This window comes from Cryptomeria japonica, chromosome 5, assembly GCF_030272615.1.
Source record: "Cryptomeria japonica chromosome 5, Sugi_1.0, whole genome shotgun sequence".
Classification (NCBI taxonomy): domain Eukaryota; kingdom Viridiplantae; phylum Streptophyta; class Pinopsida; order Cupressales; family Cupressaceae; genus Cryptomeria; species Cryptomeria japonica.
The window spans coordinates 427,368,288-427,393,869 of NC_081409.1; the positions used below are offsets into that span (position 1 = coordinate 427,368,288).

Here is a 25,582-nt window from a genome sequence, read left to right on the forward strand (position 1 = left end):
AGTTTACACCAGATTCAGTTGTGGTAAAGGAACTTGATGATGATGCCTTGGTAGCAGTGGGACAAGTCAATGACAACTCAAGGCTTTATTCATTCTCCCACTTTGTGCCAAGTTCACCTACTAGGGCCTTGCTTACTCATTCAAATTCAGAAAGTAAGCTATGGCATGAGCGGTTTGGTCACCTCAACTATCACTATCTTCAGCAGCTCAGCACTAAAGACATGGTCACAGGTCTACCTCGAATCAGTTTTTCAGAGGGTGTATGTTCAGGTTGTTCCATGGGCAAGCATCCTGAAGAGAAGTTTGATAACGGGAAATCTTGGAGAGCTTTGGAAGTTCTTCAACTTGTTCACAGCGATGTAGTAGGTCCATTTCCAACACCTTCATTTAGTAAGGCCCGCTATGTTCTCACCTTCATTGATGACTACTCCCGCTTCACTTGGGTCTACTTTCTCATTCATAAGAGTGAAGTATTTGACAGATTTTAGGACTTCAAGACTCGTGTGGAGAAGCAATCAGGGAAAGTGGTCAGGATTCTTCGCATAGATAATGGAAGGGAATATGTGAACAAATGACTTGAGCATTTTTGTACATTTGAGGGGATTGATCTTCAGCATTCTGTTGCATACACTCCATAGCAGAACGGGGTTGCAGAATGCAAGAATAGAACTCTCAAAGAAATGGCTAGTTGTATGATACATGCACGTTCTCTTGATCCTGCCTTTTGGGCAGAGGCTATCAGTTGTGCCACACACATCCAGAATTGGGTTCCTCACAAAGCTTTGCAAGGTATTACTCCTTTTGAAGCTTGGGCTGGTCGAAAACCGATTGTGAGAAATTTCAGAGTCTTTGGGTGTCTAGTATGGGCTCACATACCTTCATAGAAATGCTAAGCATTGGAACCACAGAGTCAGCCTTGCATATTTGTTGGATATCCTGAGGGTGTTAAGGCATACAGATTGATGGATCCAAAGACACATGAGGTGTTCATTGAGAGGAGTGTTCACTTTGAGGAAAGCTCTCCTAGCTTAGCCTCTCTACCTCCTCCACCTTCCTCCATTGTGGATAGTGATGTTAGTGATTTAGATGATGAGACTCCTTCAACTCTGACTCACAGGGTTACACCTCCGTAGGGTCCACTTGCAGTTGAGGAGCCTCATTCTCCACCTCCACCTAGACCTCGTTGGGCTCGACAGACACTTGAGTCTATAGGTTCTCTTGTTGGGGATCCTTCAGATACATGAAGAACTCAATCAAAACATCAGGATCTTCCACATGCATTCATTGCCACTGCTTCCGATCCACAGACATTTAGGGAAGCATCAGGGGTTCCTGAGTGGGACCAAGCTATGGAGGAAGAGTATAGCTCCTTGATGAGGAATAACACATGGGATTTAGTCCATCTCTCTAAGGGGAGAAAGATGGTTCGATGTAAGTGGATCTATCAACCAAGTTTGCAGCGGATGGTAGTGTGGATAAGTATAAGGCTTGACTTGTTGTGAAAGGTTTCTCGCAGGTTGTAGGTGTTGACTATACTGAGACCTTTGCACCCATAGCCAAGATGAACTCCATTTGTTTGACACTTGCTATTGTTGTAGCTCATGGTTGGGTTGTACATCAGATGGATGTGAAGAGTTCTTTTCTTCATGGTGATCTTGATGAGGAGACTTATATGGAGCAGCCACAGGGTTTCATCTAGGATACTTCCTTGGTTTTCAGACTAAGGAAATCTCTCTATGGCCTTAAGCAGACCCCTAGGGCTTGGTACGCCAAGATGGATTCCTTTCTTCTCTCCGTAGGGTTCACCAGGTGTCATTCTGATCCGAATGTCTACATTTTGCGACAGGATGACTCTCACTTGATACTTGTGCTCTATGTTGATGGCTTGATCATTACAGGGAGTACTTCATCCATCATTAGTAGGGTCAAATCTGCTTTGCATGACAGATTTGCTATGACTGACTTGGGTCTTTTGCACTACTTTCTCGGGATAGAGATTTCACAATCACCTTCCGAGATTACACTATCGCAGCCCAAGTATGCTCTTGATCTACTTGCACGCTTTCATATGGCTGATTGTAAGCCTGCACCGACTCCCTTTCTTTTAGGAGTCAAGCTTGAGGCTCAATGTTTTTCTCCACCAGTTGATGCCACTTTGTATCATCAACTTGTGGGTAGTCTCATCTACTTGACTCATACACACCCTGATATTTCATTTGCAGTTGGCATGGTTTCCCGCTTCATGCAGGAACCACATGAGCTTCATTGGAAAGCCACCAAATGCATCCTTCATTACATCCAGGGTACACATCACTATGGGATTCACTATGCAGCAGGCACTGGACTTCACTTGGTTGGTTACATAGACTCCGATTGGGCTGGCGATCTTGATGATCATAAGTCTACTTCTGGTTATAGTTTTTATAGTTTTCACCTTGGTTCGGGCCCCATTTGTTGGCAGAGCAAGAAGCAACATGCTATTGCTCTCTCTTCGACTGAGGCTGAGTATCAAGGCATTGTTAATGCAGTGACTGAGACCATTTGGCTCCAGCAAATTCTCATAGAGTTTGGATTCACCACTCCATGGCCGACAGTTATACATTGCGACAATCAGAGTGCTGTTGCAATCTCAAAGAACCCGGTCCAGCACCAGCGGACCAAACACATCGAGATTCATATGCACTATATCTGAGAGCTCATCCAAGAGCAGGTCATTGATTTGCAGTATTGTCCTACAACAAAGCAGGTTGCTGACATATTCACCAAACCTTTCACCGAGAGTAAGTTCCAGCAGTTGCAAGCTCTCTTGGGGGTGCGGGATGTGTCATTAGGGGGGGTCAGCTAACTTCTCCTTCCTCTCTTATGGGGGGGACTTTTTCCTCTTTGAGGTTTTGTCCTTCTTCTTTGAGAGTCTTTTGTACATTCATCTCTCTTTTGGGGGGGAGTTTTTTTTCCCACTGGGTTTTCTCCCTTTCTCCGTTTGTGAGAGATTGCATTGCATAGTTTTGCTTGCATTTGCATATTGTACATGGGTACCTATCATGGCCTAGTAGCCGGGACCCATCTTGCATTGTTGACTTGAGTCTTCATTCCCCTAAGTTGCACTTAAGGGGGGGTGTTGGTGTAAATAAATATTCATTTTGGATATTATTACACTTATTTAAGTTAACTTAGGATAATGCATCTCTTCGTAGTTTGGATTTGAGACACTTAGGGAAGTGTGCACATAGGGATAGAGCTTGTAGGAGAAATTCCACCTTTTGTGGTCTTATTTTGCTGTTACACTCCACATTCGGTGGGTCATCCACCTCTTGTGGAATATTATATTATTTCTCCTACCTACCCCTAGTATTTCTTACCTACCCTTGTTTCTCATTGAGCCACATGTCATATTTGTGTGCTCATACATCCATATGGCCTTGCCTATGTAAGCAGGCCTATATTCATTGTTTTGGTTAATCCAGTTGATCATTTTTGCATATTGATGAGAATACAGTTTGTTCTTGTCATTCTATTGTCTCTTTTTATGCTTTTCATTATGCCCTTGATCTTGGCAAAATCCTATAATTTCAAATCTTTATTCACCATAGCTTCATGTATGTGTGCTTCTAAGAGCATCATTTTTTAACGCAAGATCTTGGCTAATAGAAGTGCAATGGAGTAGATTTTACAACATGCATGTGTTTGTTTCAGTTTAGATTTGGTTTTGCATGTGTGTTTTGGTAGAAAAGACTTCATTGTTGGATGTTGGAAGAAGCTAAATCCATGATTCAGTTTCCCATTTCCACCATCTACACTAAGTATGGAATGACTTGGGTTGCATAAGGATGTTATGGGGGATTATAAAAGCAATTTGGACAGCATAAATTTGCATAGTGATGATATGAAATATGGAGGGAGGACACTCCAATTTATAGATTACAGGAGGTCCAAATGAAGGGCCAATATTGATTTGGAATGGAGGATGGAGATTGAAAGAAAGTGGGAAAGGATTGAGAGGACAAGGTGTGGGGTTCAAGACATTTTCCATAAAGGCATTTCTTTTCTCCACACTCCTCAAGGTGCATGGGGAAGAGATCCCTAGCCACATTGAAAAGGAAAAATGAATATAAAATTCCTTGGGGAATGAGGAGAGGAACTAAAAAAATTTCAAAAATGAGGGATGTGTGGGAATAATAAAGGAAAAATGAATTAAAAAATTCCTTAGGAAAAGGGGGCATGGGAATGTGCAAAGGATTTGAAATCCTTTGACATGACCAAAGTAGATGCATTTAAGGTTTGGAAGGTAAGAGGAGAAAGTCATTTATGGCAAAGAGTTGACTTGCTCCTAATCCTGGGGACTAGGATTGTGCAAATCATTAAAAGAGGTGATTAGGTGAGTTAATGAGGGATTAGGATGCAAGTGAGAAAGTTACGAGAATGTGACATGAGGAGAGAGAATGAGTGGATGAATATAAAATGAGGTATATTGATAAGCATGATTATAGAGGAATTAATTAGACTAAGTGAGGATTAGAGAAAGTGATTTGTAGGAGTCACTTTAGGTTAAATTAATTAACTAAGTGGGACTTAGGAGAATTAATGATTTGGATGACCTTAGAAGGATAAGGAAATAATTAATTTATTGATAAATAAACTATTGGACTATAGTGATAAAATTAATTAAATTTAATTTAATTAATTTTAAGAAAAATAAGGGTAAACATAATTAAATAAATTAATTAGGTAGAAAGGCTCAAATTAACTATATATTTAATTTAATTAATTTTAGACATCTACATAACTCATTGCACCTCACATATATATATGAGGTTGCTCATTATAATTATCATCTTTAATTTTATGAAACGAAACTCTACCAAAGTGAAGAGCAAGGTGAAACTTTGAGTTCATATTGTTATTTTGCAAATTTGATCAAATAAGAATGAAGCTTTGGCATTCAGAGTTTGTGTTGAATACATTGTGGTTTATGGTGAGAGTTTTCTTATGCCATTCTTGTTATAAAGTCTTGTTTAGATCAAGTAAAAGCATTGTGGAAAAATATTATTAAAGAGTAGAACAAGTTTTGTTTTGTAAACTTTGTGTTACATTTTAGTGTGTGTTAAATAGTATTAGTAATTAGTACAAGAGGTAGTGATTTGAAGACTTTGAGCTTCATTTTGCTATTTCGAGAAAAGATTATCAAAATTGTAGCTAGATATCAATACAAAGACTTTGTGTTTTTCTTTGCTATCTTGATAGAATACCGTGGGTTATAGAATTTATTTGTAGAAGGTAGATAAGATTATAGTGATTGTTGTGAGAATTTACCAAGATCTAGAGGCAATGGAAAGAAAAAATAAGAGAGAATTAAATGTGACAAGAATAAACTTATTCCTATCAATGATGCAAAATATGATCAACTGGATAGTCAAGATTGTTGTTGTTGTTACATACAATATAGATAAGCCTTCTTATAAAGGCAAGGCTAAGAGCCAAGAGAGCACACAATGATGACATGTGGCTCAATGAGATGCAAAGGTAGGTAGGGGTAGGTAGGAGAAATAGTAAAATATTTCACATGAGGTGGATCACCCACCGAAGGTGGAATTATCACTCCACAATAAGTGGATATGATAGAATAATAACAAGATCACACCATAAAAGGTGGAAATTCTCCTACACACACTCCCAATGTAGCACATCTCCCTAAGTGTGTCATATGAAAACTACAATGTTGTGCATGTACCTAAGTAAACTTAAGTAAAGTGTAAATATATCCAAGATGAATAAATAATTACACCAACACTCCCCCTTAAGTGTAACTTAGGGGAATTCACTTAAGTCCACAATGCAACTAAGCAATGCAAGATGGGTCTTGGCTACTAGGCCATATTAGGTACCCATGTACAAATGCAAATACAATCTCCCATAAAGCGAGGAAAGAGAGAAAAACCACATGGGAAAAAACTCCCCCCCAAAAGAGAGATGATGAAAGCACACAATGCTCTCAATGATGAACGAGAAGAACAAAACCTCATGTGAGGAAAAATTCCCCCCATATTAGAGAAGACGATACCATGAAGCCCCCCCTCAATGTAAAATCTCCTATAAAGATGGTCCAATGATGTTGACCAAAATACCTCCCCATTAGGAAGAAAGAGAGCCAATCTTGCACCAATAATGTCAACATGTGACAAAACCAGGTACTAATGTCGATGACGATGAATCACTCATTGCAACATGATGAAGATCAGGCATGGAGACAACCTACTTTCAGCATCACCTAGATACTCGTTGATAGTTTTGATACTTAAAGATAAGTATAGATGCCAAGCTAATAAGATGAGAGGGGGGGTGAATCATACAAACTTAATCTTCCATAAAAACAACAGATTCATCCTCGGTCACATATACTTTAGTAATATAACCAAAACTGCTAAACATGCAGACTCAAAAGCATATAAACATCATAATACTCATAACACTAGATTTAACATGGAAACCCAAATAGGGAAAAACCACTGTGGGATTTTGGACCCACTAAGAAATATACTCTTCTAGAGTATGCTCGGTTAAAAGCAAATCATGTTAAAGATTACAAACACACTGCTAGATGTGACCCAGTTAAGGGATTTCCCTCAGATCTGTTAGGATCTTCACCTTGTTAGAAGTGACCTTGTTAAACGATTTCAAACACTTAATCAGAATGTCACCTTGCTAGAGGGTTTTACAAATAAGACTGTTAAGTCCACTCGATTAAGAGATTTTCTGTCACTTCACAAAATAACAGTAATGAAAAATCTATCTGTAACTTCACATCTAAAATGCTAAAGCAGATTCTTATTTGCTCAATACAATATAGACATAGAACTAATCTTGTCCATCTGTTGGGCTCTATACTCTGTTATTCAAACAGGTCTTCAAGCTTCAGTGCTTGGTAATCACTGTGTAGCATCCTTGTGCATACACTTGCCCACATACATTGTTTATCAACAGTTCCCTATTTATAAACAATTTGCTAATCGCTTAATCTCCTTGATCACATGTCCCATGATCAATCATAGCCATCAGATTTTCAAACTTTGACCAAGTTCAATGTATCCTTCGATCTGAAAATGTTTTACCCCGCCTTGGAACTTGCATACATTTCTTGGAACTTGTGCTAGGGTATTGCAGTTCAATCTAAGCTGTAGATCTTCTTGTCGATTTTCCTTTGCCATAGATTATTTAACAAACTTCATTCACGGCATACCAATCATTTAATCATAGCCAGCTCATCAGCTTCCTTCATTAAATAATGCATGTAATCATTTAATGCATTCTGTTATTACTCGGTTGCAACTCAGTAAATACTAAACTTCACTCGGTAGACATTCTGCCTTCATCAACCAATAGCGATAACCTTAGGGTTTACCGACTGGGTTCTTTGCTCTGTAACATAGTGAAGTATTAACCTTTCAATCAATAACATATGTAGGATATCAAAACAATCTAAACATCATGATCTCATCATTGTCTAACTCGGTAATAGTTGCCCATTGAATAACTTATTTCTCCCCTTATTCATCATATTCTTTCTATGTCTTTTACCGACATCTTTATACTCATCAAATCATACTTCTCAAGATATGGCAACATCATACTGAATTAGAAAATCAATTTCTTGACATCAATGACAAAAGAATAATATTAAGACAGTAAATATCCTTGATCAGTTTTATCCATAATCATCAACAACCTTCTCAATATCCTTATAGAAATGCCAGCAATCTCTCCTTGTTTGTTATAATGCCAAATGCCAACAATCTCCCCCTTTGGCATTGATGGTAAAACCAACTGATTTGACCTAATTGATTCGGATTGTTGTGAGATTTTGAAATGTTGAAATGCTCTCCTTCTATCATCAGAATTCTCCCCCATACATTAGACTTCTCCTCTTTTCTCAGTCTTTCTTTTCTTCTTTTCTCCAGTCTTCTCCAGTCTTCTCTCCCTTTGACAACAATGCCAAAAAGTAAAGAACTAAAACATAATTTCTTCCTATATGAAGTGATTTCCTGCTGTTATGTGTCAATTTAGTCTCGGTCAAAGCATTTTGTCTTCAATTCCTGTTCCCTGTATTATTTCCTGTATTGTTTCCTGCACACCTTTAGAAAACATCCTAGAGTGTGTAAATTAGCATCAACTCCTAAAAGATATTATGTAGAGTCATCAAATTGATGCTTTCACCAAACTCGGTCAGTGAGTAGAAGATAGGGGTAGGAACCCTAACTTACTTCTAAGATACTCAAAAGTGTTCGTTGGTAGTGGCTTGGTGAAGATATCTGCTATTTGTTCCTTTGTGCTAACATACTCCAACACCACTTTCTTCTCTTGAGCTTCTTCTCTAAGATAATGATATTTGATAGAGATATGCTTTGTCTTAGAGTGCATAACAGGATTCTTTGAAATGTTAATGGCACTAGTATTGTCACAGAATATAGTTACTGGCTTGGTAACTTTCTCATTTATACCTTCCAACAGTTGTTTGATCCATGCTATGTTGGTACAATTCAATGCTGCAGCAACGTATTCAACTTCTGCTGTTGACTGTGAAACACATCCTTGTTTCTTGCTAAGCCAACTCACTAGTCTTTCTCCTAAAAAGAAAGCTCCTCCACTTGTGCTTTTTCTGTCATCAATGTTGCCTGCCCAATCAACATCAGTATAAACTTTTAAATCAAAATCACTTCCTTTCTGATATACTAAGCCATAATCCTTAGTGCCTTTCAAGTATCTGAAAATTCTCTTGATTGTTGTCATGTGTGTTTCCTTAGGGTCTGTAGAGAATCTTGCAACTATACCTACTGCATGTGCTATGTTTGGCCTGCTGTGAACAACATATTGCAACTTTCCAATCATGGATCGGTAAAGTGTCTCATCAACAGATGCAGATTCATCATTCTTTGATAGTTTACAGTTGGTAGTCATAGGAGTACTTACTGGTTTTGAATCTTCCATTCCAAATTTCTTCAAGATTTCCTTTATGTACTTGGATTGAGTAATGAAAATATCATCTTTCATTTGTAGTATCTGTAAACCTATAAAATACTTTATCTCACCGATTAATGACATCTCAAATTCTTTGCTCATTTCATTTCCAAAGTTCTTACATAGAGAGTCATTTCCACAAAATATAATGTCATCAACAAATATGGCTGAGATCAGTATTCCATTTTCATCATTCTTCATGTACATATTGTTGTTTTCACTTGTTCTTATAAAACCAATCTTGATTAAATAAGAGTGCAATCTTTCATACCATGCTCTAGGTGCTTGTTTCAGACCATATAAAGCTTTGTTCAATTTACATACCTGATCTTTATTATTGTCTTCAGCAAATCCTTCAGGTTGTTCAATAAAAACTTCTTCTTCTAATACTCCATTCAGAAATGCAGATTTGACTTCCATTTGATATACCTTGAAATTCTTGTAAGCAGCATATGCCAACAATGTTCTTACTCCTTCTAGTCTAGCCATAGGTGCAAAAGTCTCACCATAATCAATTCCTTCTTCTTGGGCATAACCTTTGCAAACTAGTCTTGCTTTATTTCGAATGATCTCTTCTTTTTCATTCAGCTTGTTTCTGAAAATCCATTTTGTACTGATTACATTTTTGTCCTTCAGTCTTGGGACCAATGTCCATGTGTCATTCTTCTTGATTTGATCAATCTCTTCTGTCATAGCATTTATCCAATCTTCACTGTTAAATGCCTTTTTCACTATTCTCGGTTCAAATTCAGATATCAGACATGTGTTATGTCTCAGTTTGTTCCTTGTCATCACTGGATCATCCTTATCTCCTATAATCTGACTTGGTGCATGACGTCTTCTGACATATTTGGCTAATACAGGCTCAATAGGCTCTGTATGATCTTCTTCATCACTCGGTAACTAGATATTCTCTTCATTTCCTTCTACAGTTTTCTCGGTAGGACTTGTCAGTTGAACATAGACAAATTCATCATAATCTTCTGGTTCTTTGGAATTTCCTTCATCATTTCTTTCTGCAAATTCATCAATTTTCACATTTGCCCTTACTACTATTTTGTTAGATGATTTGATCAAACATTTAAATGCTACACAACAAATTGTATTTCAAACCTTCAACCCAATAAACATCATTGCATCTTGCATTATCAAGAAGTTTTATAGATCCTTTACCTCTTACCGGACATGGTGCATCATTACCAAATCTTACATAGCCTCCATCATAGTCTTCTAACATAACAAACTTGTGTTGATCACTTGTCATGTGATGTGAGCATCCACTATCTATGATCCAAGAATCATTAGTTATTATGTGAGATATTAGGGCTTTTTCTTCATACCTTTCTTCATCTGATCCATCTTTGATAGCCACATAAACTACTTCCTCTGTATCAGTTTCATCTGATTTATCATCATTGGATTCCTCATCAGCTATTAAGCATGACTTTCTATCTCTTCTTCTGAAGTCTTAGTGTCCTTTGTAATGATTATCTTTCTGTCTATCATCTCAGTAATCTCTCTTTTCAATAGAATATTTGTCAGGACAGTTAGAAGCCATATGTCCTATCTTATCACAATTGAAATATTTCAAAGGTAGTTTTCCTTTATATTTACCTTTGCCTCTCGGTAACCTTCTGGCTAATAGTGCTTCAAACTCTTCTTGCTTTCTGATTTCCTCATACAGTTTGTGTACTTCCTCCATGTTCTTGCGAAATATTTCACTTGCTCCACTGTGATCCCCTTTAGTGTACTTACTCATTCTATCATTGTAATCATCAAATTCACCAAGATGAAAAGAACTAAATGCAGATTCAACTTTATTTACCGATGACCCACTGTTATCAAAGTTACTTAACTCAAATGCATGTAGCTTACCAATAGTAGCATCTAAAGAAAGTGGCATATTAGGTACAGACCTCAATTCATTGATTGCAGAGACTCAGATTACATAAGCTAGTAGAAGGGTTCTTAACAACTTGTTATATCCTTTTCTTTAATAGTTCCACCTGCTCCTTTGATTTGATTGACAATCTCCTTTAGTCTTGTACTGTACTGGGTTATGTTCTCACCTTCATTCATCCTCATAGATTCAAGTTGTCCTCTTAGACTATCCACTTTTGCTCTTTGAACATGTTCATCTCCTCCATACACAGATATGAGCTTGTCCCACATTGCCTTCGCATCATTGCAGCCTTCTAGATCATTAAACTAAATCGGTCAATGCAGATGTTATTTCAATCATTGCTTGAATATGTTCTTGCTTTGCCTTTATCTCTTCCATTGTCAATGGATAGGTGCTCGGTGTGATGAAATCATTCTCCAAATAATATACAACATATTCTCCAACTTCTGATAGGTGCAGCTTCATCCTTTTCTGCCATGTAGAGAAACTTGACTTGTTTAGCTTCGGTGCATCCCTCTTATACATCTTTGGATCTTTGCCTCAAGTACCTTTAAACTTTTTCTTCTGGAGTCCAAAGCTCTGATACCAATTGATAGTTCGGATACTTAAAGATAAGTATAGATGCCAAGCTAATAAGATGAGAAGGGGGGGGTGAATCATACAAACTTAATCTTCCATAAAAACAACATATTCATCCTCGATAACATATACTTTAGTAATATAACCAAAACTGTTAAACATGCAGACTCAAAAGCATATAAACATCATAATACTCATAACACTAGATTTAACGTGGAAACCCAAATACGGAAAAACCACTGTGGGATTTCAGACCCACTAAGAAATATACTCTTCTAGAGTATGCTCGGTTAAAAGCAAATCTTGTTAAAGATTACAAACACATTGCTAGATGTGACCTAGTTAAGGGATTTCCCTCAAATCTGTTAGGATCTTCACCTTGTTAGAAGTGACCTTGTTGAAGGATTTCAAACACTCAATCAGAATGTCACCTTGCTAGAGGGTTTTACAAATAAGACTATTAAGTCCACTCGGTTAAGAGATTTTCTGTCACTTCACAAAATAACAGTAATGAAAAATCTATCTGCAACTTCACATCTAAAATGTTAAAGTAGATTCTTATTTTCTCAATATAATATAGACATAGAACTAATCGTGTCCATCTGCTGGGCTCTATACTCTGTTATTCAAACAGGTCTTCAAGCTTCAGTGCTCGGTAATCACTGTGTAGCATCCCTGTGTATACACTTGCCCGCATACATTGTTTATCAATAGTTCCCTATTTATAAACAATTCACTAACCACTTAATCTCCTTGATCACATTTCCCATGATCAATCATAGCCATCAGATCTTCAAACTTTGACCGGGTTCAATGTATCCTTCGATCTAAAAACGTTTTACCGCGCCTTGGAACTTGCATACATTTCTTGGAACTTGTGCTAGGGTATTGCGGTTCAATCTAAGTTGTAGATCTTCCTGTCAATTTTTCTTCGCCATAGATTATTTAACAAACTTCATTCACGACATACCAATCATTTAATCATAGCCAGCTCATTAGCTTCCTTCATTAAATAATGCATGTAATCATTTAATGCATTCTGTTATTACTCGGTTGTAACTCGGTAAATACTAAAATTCACTCGGTAGACATTCTACCTTCATTAACCAATAGTGATAACCTTAGGGTTTACCGACTAGGTTCCTTAGGGTTTACCGACTTTGTTCTTTGCTCAGTAACATAGTATAGTATTAACCTTTCAATCAATAACATATGTAGGATATCAAAACAATCTAAACATCATGATCTCATCATTGTCTAACTCGGTAATAGTTGCCCATTGAATAACTTATTTCTCCCCTTATTCATCATATTCTTTCTGTGCCTTTCACCAACATCTTTATACTCATCAAATCATACTTCTCAAGATATGGCAACATCATACTGAATTAGAAAATCAATTTCTTGACATCAATGACAAAATAATAATATTAAGACAGTAAAATATCCTTGATCAGTTTTATCCATAATCATCAACAATCGTCTCAATATCCTTATAGAAATGCCAACAATCTCTCCTTGTCTGTTATAATGCCAAATGCCAACACTCGTAAATGACAGAAATACTAGTACAATCAAAGTCTCATGGGAGCCATGCACAAATGTGTACAATCTAAGTCTCAACTGGAGCCATGTACCAAGTCTCACAATATATTCCCAATCTACGTGTACAAGAGGATTACATAAAATATGTCATGAAAGACAAGATACAAAGAGGTGTGGCACTTTATGATAGTGCAAGTACAACATGGCTCATGCAAGAGCATACAAATATGGAAACATGAAAATGTTGCCAACAAAGAAGCCCTGTAGAATACTGCAGATGAAGATGCCTCTGATTGAGATGTCGCCAAGAAAAAAATAGGAGAAATACACCCCCCCCCCCCCCCCCTTAGTTGTCGGTTGGAAGCACTGCAAGACAAGTGTGAAGTAGACAAGAAAAATCTGCTCCCAATTTAACTTATTAAAGAAATTTTTTTTTTTTTTAAGATTTAAAAAAAATCCCATTAAAAACAATTATTAAAAACCATGCAATTTTTTTTTTATTAAAAACCAATAAAGAAAAAAAAACATGATTTGTTTTTTAATTTTTCAACTTTTAAAAAAACTTTAATAAAAAATTATTGAAACCATGCGTAAGTGATTTTAAAAAAAAAGATTCAAATATTAAAAAACACTTATTATAAGTTTTATTTAAAAAACTTATTTGAAAAAAGCATATTTAAAAATTTTGAATATAAAAAAAACTTTAAAAAAGTCAAACCCTACATGTCCGTAGGTACCCTGCAGACATTGTGGTCACCGCAGGGCCTGCAGGTGGGCCGACCCGCGGTACACCCAGGTACCTAGGACTTGCATACCGAAAAAATATTTTTTAATTTTATTTTTTTAAATTAAAAAAACAAAAACAAAAATACACCCCACCCCCTCCCCCCCCCCCAAATAATAATTCGGATTTTTATTTTTATTTTTCTGAAAAAAAGGTAAAAAACATAAAATAATTAAAAAAAAATCAGACCTGTACTTGTGTCTATACGACGACCAAAGGGAGAGATTTTTTTGCTCGGGATGACGGAGGTCGATTTCGATGAATGGACAAGAGATCTTGTGGTTTTTGGGCCTTCTGAGCGTAATGGCGATGACAAAATTTGTCAAAAATGCTCCAAAATTGTAGATCGCTGTAAAGACAAGTCACCACCCTCCACCTTCAAATGACTCTAGATTTGGCCTCAAATGTCGTATTTGGATAAAACAAAAAGGCAATTCTGACTTTCTCAAACCTCCTCAATCCAATGGTGACCTCAGATTTGACCCAACAAGCTCCAATAATAACTTGTAATAGAAAGCTCCAAAATGCAAAACCCCAAATTTCTCTCAATTAGCAAACCAATGACACTCTAATGGCTCTGATACCAAGTGAGAATTTTCCAAGATCTAGAGGCAATGGAAAGCACAAATAAGAGAGAATAAAATGTGACAAGAATAAATTGTATTCCTATCAATGATGCAAAATGTGATCAACTGGATCATCAAGATTATTGTTGTTGTTACATACAATGTAGATAAGCCTGCTTATAAAGGCAAGGCTAAGAGACAAGAGATCACACAATTATGACATGTGGCTCAATGACATGCAAGGGTAGGCAGGGGTAGGTAGGAGAAATAGTAAAATATTTCACATGAGGTGGATCACCCACCGAAGGTGGAATTATCACTCCACAATAAGTGGATATGATAGAGTAATAACAAGATCACACCATAAAAGGTGGAAATTCTCCTACATACACACTCCCAATGTAGCACATCTCCTTAAGTGTCTCATATGCAAACTAAAATGTTGTTCATGTACCTAAGTGAACTTAAGTAAAGTGTAATTATATCCAAGATGAATAAATAATTACACCAACAATTGTAAGACTTTGTGCTTGAACACTATCTTGTTGTCCTGGAGAAACAATGAAGGACTTTGCACCTTTATGGAAATTGTGTTTCTCTTTATTTGTATTGTTCATTAGCATGCTTTAAGTTATTTTGTAGTAACTTCAAAGTTATATTAATCATTACTCCTCCAAATTGTAACTTAATTTCTGAAAAAAGAGAAGAATAATTTTTGTTCTAAAAGAGAGAACAAGATGATGTAATGCCCAAGTTTAGATTAGGATTCATAGCTAGTGTTTTGTTCTAAATAGAGGAGAGTGTAATCAAAAAGGGAGAGCCTTCCCTTGTAATTAGTAGAGATTTAATCTCACATACTATGGTTGAAACCACAATTTTGTGAACTTCCCAAGTTTACAAAATTTTCACCCAACATATCTTATATTGGAGGGTAAGCTTCTTCCAACCACTAATCTCACTCATAATTTGCATTCATTAGCAAGGCGTCCATATCATACTATTTGTAGACATGTAATTTTTATCCTTAATTCTTGATTATTTTAATAAATCAAATAGATCTATTATCAAGACTTTATTCCTAATTTTTCCTAAGTTATAATCCATTTCCCTAGTCTTGGTACCCTTTTCACATATTTAAGTCTTTTAATTAATTAAGTCCTCCACACATAACTACCTAAATTAAATTAATTAATTAATATCCTTTATTATCCTCCGCCTTATCATAACTATCTCCTGAAAAAATAAATTTTATATTAAATAAATAAAATTTATCCTCCATCCTCCATCTTTTAATTACACAACCAACTCAATATTAGCAATCTCTCTCTCTCTTGATCTCAACTATTGATCTTCATTCTTGTAAACCTGCAAATCTCTCCATCCTTTGTCATTTTTCAAGATCATCCGAGTAACCACATCTTTCAACATCCATGAGGATATCAAGGATTTAAAATTGTATGGTAGAATTTATTATTTTATTTATGCATTTTGAATCCTTTTGCTTATTTAGAGGTCACATTTGATGTAGATTTGCAGGTTTTAATATTTTTAATAAAAATATTTTATTTTAATCTACATTTTAATATGTCATTTCTAGCATTCTTGGTGGAATCATGTCCCTCTTTAACCTTTATTTTTTATGTTTTTCTAAACTCATTTTGCATATTTGAATTCTTTTGTGATGAGTTTCAATAGAATTTATAGTTTGGAGAAAATCAAAGATGACTCCTAGTTTCTAAAGGTTTGATAATATCATTTAGATGGTGTTGAATCTATTTACAAAATTTCTACTATTTTTTAAGCATCATTTAAAGAATCTACTAAAAATAGGTTTATATCATTGATTTTTAGTGAGATATTTCAATTTTAGTTCTTTTTAAGGATTAATCATATCTTGAAAACAAATTCAATTTTCTACCCAATTTTTTATATAGAAGTTTTGGGATCATCTTGAGTGGCTACTATCCAAAAATTAGACTCATATGGTCAAAATTGAGGGAGTAATTCAAATTATATTATTTTCATAAATTTGTATTTTAGACTGCAAATCAAAGAATTTTTCTAATTTCTTTATATTTTTAGAATTCTATATAAAAATTAATAGGAGTATGGTCTTTGTGTTTTTCTTTTCAAATCCTAAAATTACAAAAAATTACATTTGGTTTCACTAGGTGGTAAACATATGAATATTGCAATTTTAGTGGACTATTCAATCTTTTGTTGAGTATATCTTTTACATATTTTTTTTGTATGATCACATTATTTTTTAAATTTTTATAGAGGTTATATTCCATTTATAATCTATTTCTTGTAGCAAAATAATTTTTCAAATACTATATTATTGAAACTACTTAATTGTTTGATGCAACACCATTGTCAAAGATTGGAAAAACTCACTAGCATTAGGCATTTTTTAAAAAGGGATTTCTCCTCACTCTATAAGGCGATCTTGGAGATAAAAGCACTCCTTTAGTTCTATTTTTGTGTTGTGTTATTCTAAGGGTTTGAGTGTGTATGCTCTCTCCTCATACTGCAAGAAGATGTTAGAGATTAAAAAAACTTAGATTTATTTCCCTATATGAGGCCTATCCATGGATTTCATAAGCATAGAGAATTAATTCAACCACTCTTTTGATGAGGTATAAAAGGAGGGGAGAGAAAAAGTTGTACCTCAAGAGTGACCCATTGTCATGTTTGGCAGAGCCTTAAGACCCTTTATCCATCAAGAATTGTAATGTAAAGAGAAAATGAGAGATGATCGTAATCTCATTTATTTGTATACAGGCCCCTAGTTCATGAATTCCCTCAGAGATATTTTAATTAGTAGTCTAATACTTTTTAACCATCGCCTAGTGTGGTGCAAGGTTCAATATCAAGCCTAAAGTTACTCACCCTGTACTGCCTTAAGTAGAAATAACAGCTCTTTGGATATAGTGTTGAGGGCCTCCAAATAAAGGTAAAAGGTGAGCCCATGTGACATTGCATCCCTACCTATCGACTCTTGAAAGATAGTTACCTTACACTATCTTGAGGCATTTTATTGTGTGAGCCTACACAAAGTTAACACACTCACTTGAATAATTATAGGTTATTTATGTGTTTGATGTGTCTTCTTGTGTGATAATAATGATTGTTCTTACACCTTGCCATATAAACCAACATGTTTTTTTTAGCCTTCTTGCATCACATTTTAGTATAAATTTTGAATCTTCATTGCTAAATATCAGTGTCAAATCATTTCGATCAAGTATCCAAACCTTAAAAATATTACAACATCAATTGCTAGTAGATTGAAGCTAGTCCCAACTCATAACACATCATTCAAACCATTGTCCGATTTTCCTTCCATCTTAAATTAGAGACTATTTCAATTCATATCCCTATCATCCTAGTTTTATCTATCTAAACTCAAACCTAAAATTGATGTTTTTATCTTATTGTCATTTCCTCATCATAGATTTCTTGAAAACCTAATCGATCTTAAGTCTATCTCATCACCCTTGTCTTGATTAAGAACTCAAGACGATATTAAGTTAGATATACCAATTTCATCCATCATATCAAATAAGGTCTCAAAATCTAGTTTTGGTTTTATCTATTTTGCCTTGGATTTGGTCCCCTTTTTAAAAACAAAATATTTATCCATTTAATGAAAATGTTTAAGTCCCTAAGAGTTCGATTGAGCCTCTCCATGCCTTTGAAAACACACTAACTCTCATCAAATAATTAAACACTTAAATTCTTTTACAAATTTTTGGCCTTTTACAGTGGTTTTGAAACTATCATCGAGCCTTGACGATGTTTTGACAAATCGTTTGGTACCCCAAAAAGCCTTTAACACTCCCTTTAGTCCATCCCAAAAGTCTTTCCTTTAAAAAGTGTTTAAAGTCTTTCTTAGTGTCGGGACATGCTTTGGTTCTCAAAACCACGTCAAGAGATGACAAGGTTTCCAAAACCTTGCCTCCTTTTGAAATGTTTCACTCAAAAAGTATTCAAAAGTATGAACTTTAATTATTTTGTTGGTGGCTTGAAGAACCAGTTTCCAAAATTTATGTTGGACCTCAACAAGGTTTTCACAACCTTGTTAGAGTCTGACCCCTCACTCAAAATTTTATGAAGCTTTCACCTTTTGAAAAGAAAGATTTTTGTTGAAGACTTGGCTATAAGACATAGTAAGTTTTTAAATTCCCTGTAGAGGTTGACATCAAACTCACAACCATGCTTCATAAATAAAGATTGCAAATTCTTGTCAAAGAAAGAAGAAAGTAAAGCAAGGTGGATATAATATGAGGTTTCAAAAAAAAATTTGAACCTCGACATGGTTTCAACAACCTCTCAAAAGGCCATTTCTCTTTATTTCAAACATTGTTTTGAATGTTAACACCAAAGGAGCTCATCTACCCAGCATTAAGTGTTGTCAAAGCTAAGGTGAGTAATAAGTATTGTAGTTTGAAAGGGGGAAAATAAGAAATATTAAATCATTTTTCACAAATTAATCACAAGAAAACATCAGAGAGAGTTTGAACATGCAGAAGCTAGATTTGCAAAATGAAAGAAATTGGCCACAACAGAGTAAATTACACACAAAAAGGTAAAAAGCAACAACAAATTGGTAATTTTACAGTTCCTATATCTTTATGAACTAGATTGTCCACTAAATCATTTGGATCCTTCTCCAAGACATTACTTGCATCCACCCTATCCTTGTTCACATCCAGCTTGTGCGAGTCCCTTTTCAGGATTAACTTTAGGACTTTCCACCATCTATTCAATATGATGAGAATGGGCCTTTCCCTCTATATTTGTAGGACTATTTTGGGTTTCACCATTATTTCTTTTTTGGGAATTGGTGATAGGATTTCCTTTAGAAAGACTTTCCTCTTTTTGAATCAAGGGATCATCGTCTTGTTTAGCAACATTCTTTCTCTTGCAAACATCTCTCAAGAGACCAAATCTTCTACACATTTGACAAAAAGGCCTTGCATTCTAATATTCTATAAAACCCAAATCTAGATTTTAGAGTAATAAAGGAAGGTAGAGAGGTGTTAACTACCACATTGACACAAATCTCGACAAAAACTAGTTTGGATTTGTCTTGGGTTACTTTATCAACTGCCAGGAGGTGACCAAGGGAACCAGTGATCCCCTAGAAGATATGGTAGTTCCAAAACTCCAAAAGGAGAGCAGGGCGGTAGATCCAAGTAGGGGCTACTAAGCCTAAATCTGTAGAGGGCTTCCACTTGTAGAGGGAAAGTAAGTTTATAAAACTTTTATCTAGGGCCCAAGCCCCACCTGTGAGGACCTTGATTAAATATTTATAAATTGGAAAATTGAAAAGAAAAAAGGCCATTGAACATGGCACTAATAGTAATACTGCCTTTGTAGCCCATTTTCTGACTTGATCTATATTTGCGCAAAATGCAATGAACTTACCTATCAATGATAAGTTCAACCCAACCATTGATTCATCCAACAAATCTTCTAGAACCAACACCTCCATTCCTTGCACATAACAAGATATTTATTTGTTACAATGACTCATTTCAATAAATTATAGGATTGAATGTACATTTGTGGATCTAAACTATGCAAGTGTATATCTAATCTAGATATGTAGATTTGATCTTTTTAAATCCTTAACTATTTGTCTTTGAGTTGTCTTGAACTCCTATGGTTGTTCTTGCATAGAACTTTGTTCTTTGGTCATGAATTTGCCAATGATATATGATATGTCTCCCCATGGTTAAACCTTTATACACTATGCCAACAACATTTTGAAGTAATCCAAGATAGTAAGAAAATATGTTAGAGATGTCATGTTTGTTGACACAAGTAGCTGATGTAATAATAAATGCTTCAATCATACGAATGAATATATCTTGAACACACTTGTGAGATTATTCAATTATACTAATGAATATATCTTTAATACACTTGTGAGATGGTTTCTAAGATCATCAACATAAACTAGGGTTACTCCTTATAGACAACTCCAGATGATAGAAATGAAAAACTTTCATGTTTTGAGCGGACACATCGTATTTAGGGAGAAGAGTAAAGTTGGTTCAAAATTCAAATTTGAAATCTAATATTTCATTTTCATATTCATAAATCACACAAGTGACTATCATAAATCTCAATAAACAAAACAAATCAATATATATATATATATATATATTCAAACCCATCATCATATAGATGATGCCTGCAACAACCAACTACCTTGCCACTAAATCAAGCACCCTTGAACAATATATACCAACTTTTAATAGTTATTATAGTGCTTATACACCTTACAAATAAAGATAAGCGAAGAATAAAAAACAAAGGACAAAAGTGCAAAGTACATTATTTGATTGATACCTTTAAGAAAACAGCAGATATTTTATGTAGGGTAGCCTTGTATCCTCCAGTGATACGCGTAGCCTTATATCCCCCAGTGATACGCGTTGTTGGGGAATAGTAATAAACAATTATGTGGTGTTGCCTTTTCGAAGCGCGCAGATTAATAAATTGTTAAAAAGAGAGTGATGGTTGCCTATATTAATAGGCGAGTGGAGATATTTGTGCGTGGGCGAAAAAGGTTAAGCTGTCGTGCTGACGTGGATGGACACGCGTCGCTTTGTAGGAGGAAGCCGCCCTTGTTCACTTTCAAGCTCACGCTTACGTGTCGCCCTGAAATTTTTTAAGCGTACAATAAATATATTTGCCCAATTGGTGCGCAACGCGTTTCAGGTTCCCCAAATATCTACTAAAACGTCAGCCATTAAACTGGCTATTTATGCTCACAAATGCTGGCGAATCACGCCTGAATTCGATCAGAGACAAAAGTTGGAGGATTGTCCTACTTGGACTTGGACTAGGACTGCTCTTCTCTTCTCTTCTCTTCTTCCCTACCCATCCAGCCGTCTTTCAGGGTTTTTGCCGGTGGATAATCTTAGTACTCTCTATAATTATCCCCACCCAAACCCCATTTCGTGATTCCTGCCTTCTCGGGATTTATCTCATTCATCATTCATGCCTGTTCGCAGCGATTTCCAGTCGGATATTTAAGCTCGCTTTTGCACTTCTTTTTTGGAATTCGGTTACTGGAAAGGGTATTAAAGCTGCTTGAATTTATCCCTTCTTTATGTTCCCTTCTTGCTCTTTTTCTGCTCCGTCTGTAAATGTTTGCTGTACTGCGGATATTTTGGTATGCGGTGAAGTTTTGATCTTCAGAGGCGCAAGGATTCAGTTTTAAAGCGGTTCGATTTGCCTTGGAGCCCCTGATTCTATATCTGAGTTTTGTGCGGCTGCCGCTGCAGGGGATACGGTCCATTACGTAGCTCTTGTAAAATTAGGAGGTGTTTCATTCTGGAGCTCAGCTTTTAAGGAAGATCAAAGCTAATTGCTCTGAGATTTTGCGGATTGTTGCCGTGAGAATTTGCTGTTGTTGAGGCGAACAGGTAATTCATATTTTCCTTTCTTTATCCTTCATTGATTTTATTTCTTTCTCTTTGCCGTCCTTCTTCAACAGAAAACAGAGAGCGTTAAAATAGTTTACAGGGACTATATATATATATACTGTACATTTCGAGCCTTTTTCTTGCCTGAGACGGGCGAAACTCGAAGTTTTTAGATGTGTTTAGGCAATTTGTTATGCGTAGCCTGGGCGTTGAGGTTTATTTTGTAGCCTTGTGACGGCTTATTTTATAGGCAATGTGTTATTTGCTGGTGTTGAGGCGAGCAGATAATTCATATTTTTCTCTCTTCATCCTCAATCGACCTTTTCTTCCCTGAAACAGGAACAATCAAAACTTTTTAGATATGTTTAGGCAATTTGTTATGCGTGCGCTGGGGACTTTTCCCTAAATTAGCTCTCGGAGAATGGTGCTAAAATACTCGTTCTGAAAGGTATGAGGAAATCAATACTCCCGCTGTCTGCATATAGTATTTCAGCATTCAAACTGAATTTTCAGGCTTTGCTGTTAGTTGTTTTCAAGACCCGCCTTTAGCAGTATTGAAACCAGCAATCCCTGCTTCAGTATTATTTTATAATGTTACTTTCAATCCATATACTTATCAGCTTCACTATAACTCTATGTTATGCTAGTAGGAAATGTTTTTACTTCCAGTCACAAGCAGGCAAAAACCTGATTTGGAACATGAGACCTGATTTGGAAGCTCACAATGTTGCCATTTTTCCTTTAAACTTAGATATTTGAGTTAACAAAACTAGTCAGTCCACTTCCGCAGAACATTTAAGTCCTAAATTAATGGCGTTAATAATGAGAGACCCTTTTATCATTAAATTTTTGTTTTCACAAATTTTATTCTAGTTTTGTTAGGAGGTTGTTCCAGAAGCATTAAATAGCACATATTTAATCCATAAAAACTAATAATAGATGAATTTCAGTATTGAGAATCGTGACAACTGTAAGCAGAGCCCAATCCAATCCTTTATTACAAATAGCATCTAGTGGAACAGAATTTAAATATTATTCATGCTGCTGAAATTTCTGGAAAGGAACATTGTATTGCCATTATCTTCAGAGCACCTTCAGTGAAATATATAATTGAATTGTGTGCAAATTTATTAGCGTATCAATGTTGCATTGTGACCCCATCACAAATTGCAATAACCATTAATGTAACAGCTCGGTTTGAATATTCTTAGCATGAATTTCTCAGATTTTTTCATTATAGGAATATTGTCAATATCATTCTCTGTTGAGTCAGTTGAGAAAAAGAAGCTCCGATATGCTAAATATGAATTAGATCTTTGCTTTATGCAGCTCATGAGTCATACCTTTTGACATGCTGGTTCAACATTACTTAAGATGTACTCGAAACATTTTACATTTAATAGAAATCAATCTTGCAATTAATCTCCACATTTTTTCAAAGGGGCTTAGTTTTGACTTTATATGTTTTATTATTATTGTTGAAGAGATTGGGAATTGAGACCGATAAATTTATTTGGCTACCAGAAAATGAGCTGAAACTAATAGGTGTCACACTGTTTTTTATTGGGTATCTAAAGTCCCATATAAAGAACAATGTTCCGGTTGTTTAGGTTTTTTTGTGAAAGAAAGGGTACGGCAGTATTCAATTATTTCAGCCGATAGTGATGATGATGATAGTTAGGTTAACAGGACAGCTATAATGGCAGCAAGGTAGTGAGTTGGTAAAAATCTTTTCTAATGTCATTTATAGAAAAATCTAGTATAAATATCTTATACATAGCAGAAAGGAATATCGATCTTCAGATTCGTATATTAGATTTGTGATATAAAATTAAATAAATATCTCAAAATTAATATCTTTTGACATTTTTAAATAGACATATTTAAAATACTAGTGACATTAACTGGCTGTATTTAGGTGCATAAAAATTGAATGATGTTTTCTTGCATGATCTCTAAATATCATAACGGAACTTGTACAGTTCCAGGATGCCCTCAGCCATATTTTATCACCGTATAGAGATGGAATAAAGTACATTGTGATGTAATTTTACATAGGGAAGAGTGTTATGGGTGAAATATCTAGAGATTTTATTTTTAGTGCAACTTGCATTGCAAGTAGTCCAGTTGTTTACTAGTTTTTTTGGAATGGACAGTTGTTTTATTGTTTTTGACAAGATTTGGCGACAAATTCTTAGCAGGTTATGCCTAGCGAAACCACACAGACAAGTCTCAGCCTGGCATTTGCATTTCTACCTATTAGATCCCTAAAGCATCCTACAACTACCTTTGAAATGGTCGAGTTGAATGCAAGGTAAGAGTAATAGACAGACACTTTGTAGAGACTAGACTTGATGTTGGGTTAATAAGCTGAAAGTGTTTGTGATGATCGAACAGGCAGGAAACAAGCATGAGTCTTCCAAGAAAACAGGCGCGGCAGACCTCTAAGGCAGATGCAGGAATTTTGGATGAAAAAATTCTACTGCTAGTATTCAAATCCACAAACTGGAATCCCTTCCTTCTATGTCGCGCTGCCTGTGTCTGTAAAAAATGGTCGGCAATTGCCAAGAGATTGCTGTGGAAAGAATTCTGCTTTTCGCGGGCCCCCAAAATGGTGTCCGATCTAGTTGCAGGGTGCAGGTGCAAGAACGGGTCCGATCGCCTAGAGGGCGGCTGGCACACTCTGGCCCGCCTCATGTTTTTCTGCGGGGGTTGCCAGGCAACCACCAATTTCAGAATCAAAGCTACATCGCCGGGCCATTTCATCAGAACTTCCAGATTTTCCAAAACATCCGGCAGAAGCTTCCTGCCGCCTGTTTGCAGAGGGGACACCCTCTACGTCACAGATCCTTGTGAGCATGTTATAGGCCAATCTGAGGAAGATGTGGGTATTTTCCGAGGTATGTTTAAAGGCTTTTCCAGTTGTAGGACAAGGAGATGCTTGCTCCAGAGGCAGGTACCGCTTGAACAAAATAAACTTTGTCCTTATTGCAGGGCAGGAGTTTGGAGTATGATAGCTGCCCGGATGGTTCCTAACAGTGCCTTCAGGAGGTTGGCTGCCTACGATGGCAATCTGGAGTATTTCATCTGTGTCAATGGTCACATGCACGGCAAATGCTCCCTCCTCCCACTCTCTGACTCCGATGATTGCTCTCACCTTTCTAATTCTGAGGATGAGGAGCAAGAATAAAGATGCTTCTTCTTTTTTTTGGTAATGATGAGCTTGAGTCAGATAAAACATTTGGAATCTGGAGTGAACTATACTAATGGAGAGATTCAAAAATTACAGTGAAGTTTGCTCCGTCTCTCTCATATACCACATTAGTTCTCATTTTCTGGGAGTGGACGGTAACTTCGCCTCCGAATGAGATGTACAGTATCGATATTTAGTATAATCTAATAAACTCTGTTTTTCTTTCTCTTTTCTTTTCTTTATTTGGTTAAAATGTTTAAAAATTTGTATATTTTGGAACTGTTTTTATATGATTCTATTGGTTTGGATATTTTGGTGTGTTCTAACATTATATTTGAATGAATCATAGCTTATATGTTAATTGTAGTAATGTTTCAATATAAGTGGCTCTCTTATTAATAATAATACATTAAAAAATCATTTTTACAAGCTTCTAAGAAAATGTCTATCTTTAAGTTGAATATACTTCAAAATTATGTATATTAGAATTGTTTGAATGACTAAAATCTTCAATTCATTTAAGTCCATTGAATCATTTTAAGAGTTAAAAATTGATTT

General features: G+C 35.8%; 1 protein-coding gene across 3 annotated transcripts; it reads left to right on the top strand.

Annotated features, from left to right (window-relative positions):
• Window positions 1–21,133: 21,133 nt before the first annotated feature.
• On the top strand, window positions 21,134–25,252 carry LOC131060414 (EID1-like F-box protein 3). Of its 3 annotated transcripts, XM_057993663.2 has the most exons (4): window positions 21,135–21,831; window positions 24,033–24,145; window positions 24,229–24,731; window positions 24,826–25,252. In XM_057993663.2, exons 2-4 carry the CDS (start codon window positions 24,036–24,038, stop codon window positions 24,843–24,845), a joined length of 633 nt encoding a protein of 210 aa, XP_057849646.2. In that variant the 5' UTR covers window positions 21,135–21,831; window positions 24,033–24,035; the 3' UTR covers window positions 24,846–25,252. The 3 variants fall into 3 exon arrangements, with proteins under 3 accessions (XP_057849638.2, XP_057849646.2, XP_057849634.2); XM_057993655.2 differs by having other exon boundaries at window positions 21,134–21,831; window positions 24,229–25,252; XM_057993651.2 differs by having other exon boundaries at window positions 24,030–24,145; window positions 24,229–25,252.
• The last annotated feature ends 330 nt before the right edge of the window (window positions 25,253–25,582 follow it).

Coding starts and splice junctions, on each gene's coding strand:
- LOC131060414 (XM_057993655.2), top strand. CDS start 24,036: ATGCCTAGCGAAACCACACAGACAAGTCTCAGCCTGGCATTTGCATTT. Junction 24,146..24,228: donor ATGGTCGAGTTGAATGCAAG/GTAAGAGTAATA, acceptor ATGATCGAACAG/GCAGGAAACAAGCATGAGTC.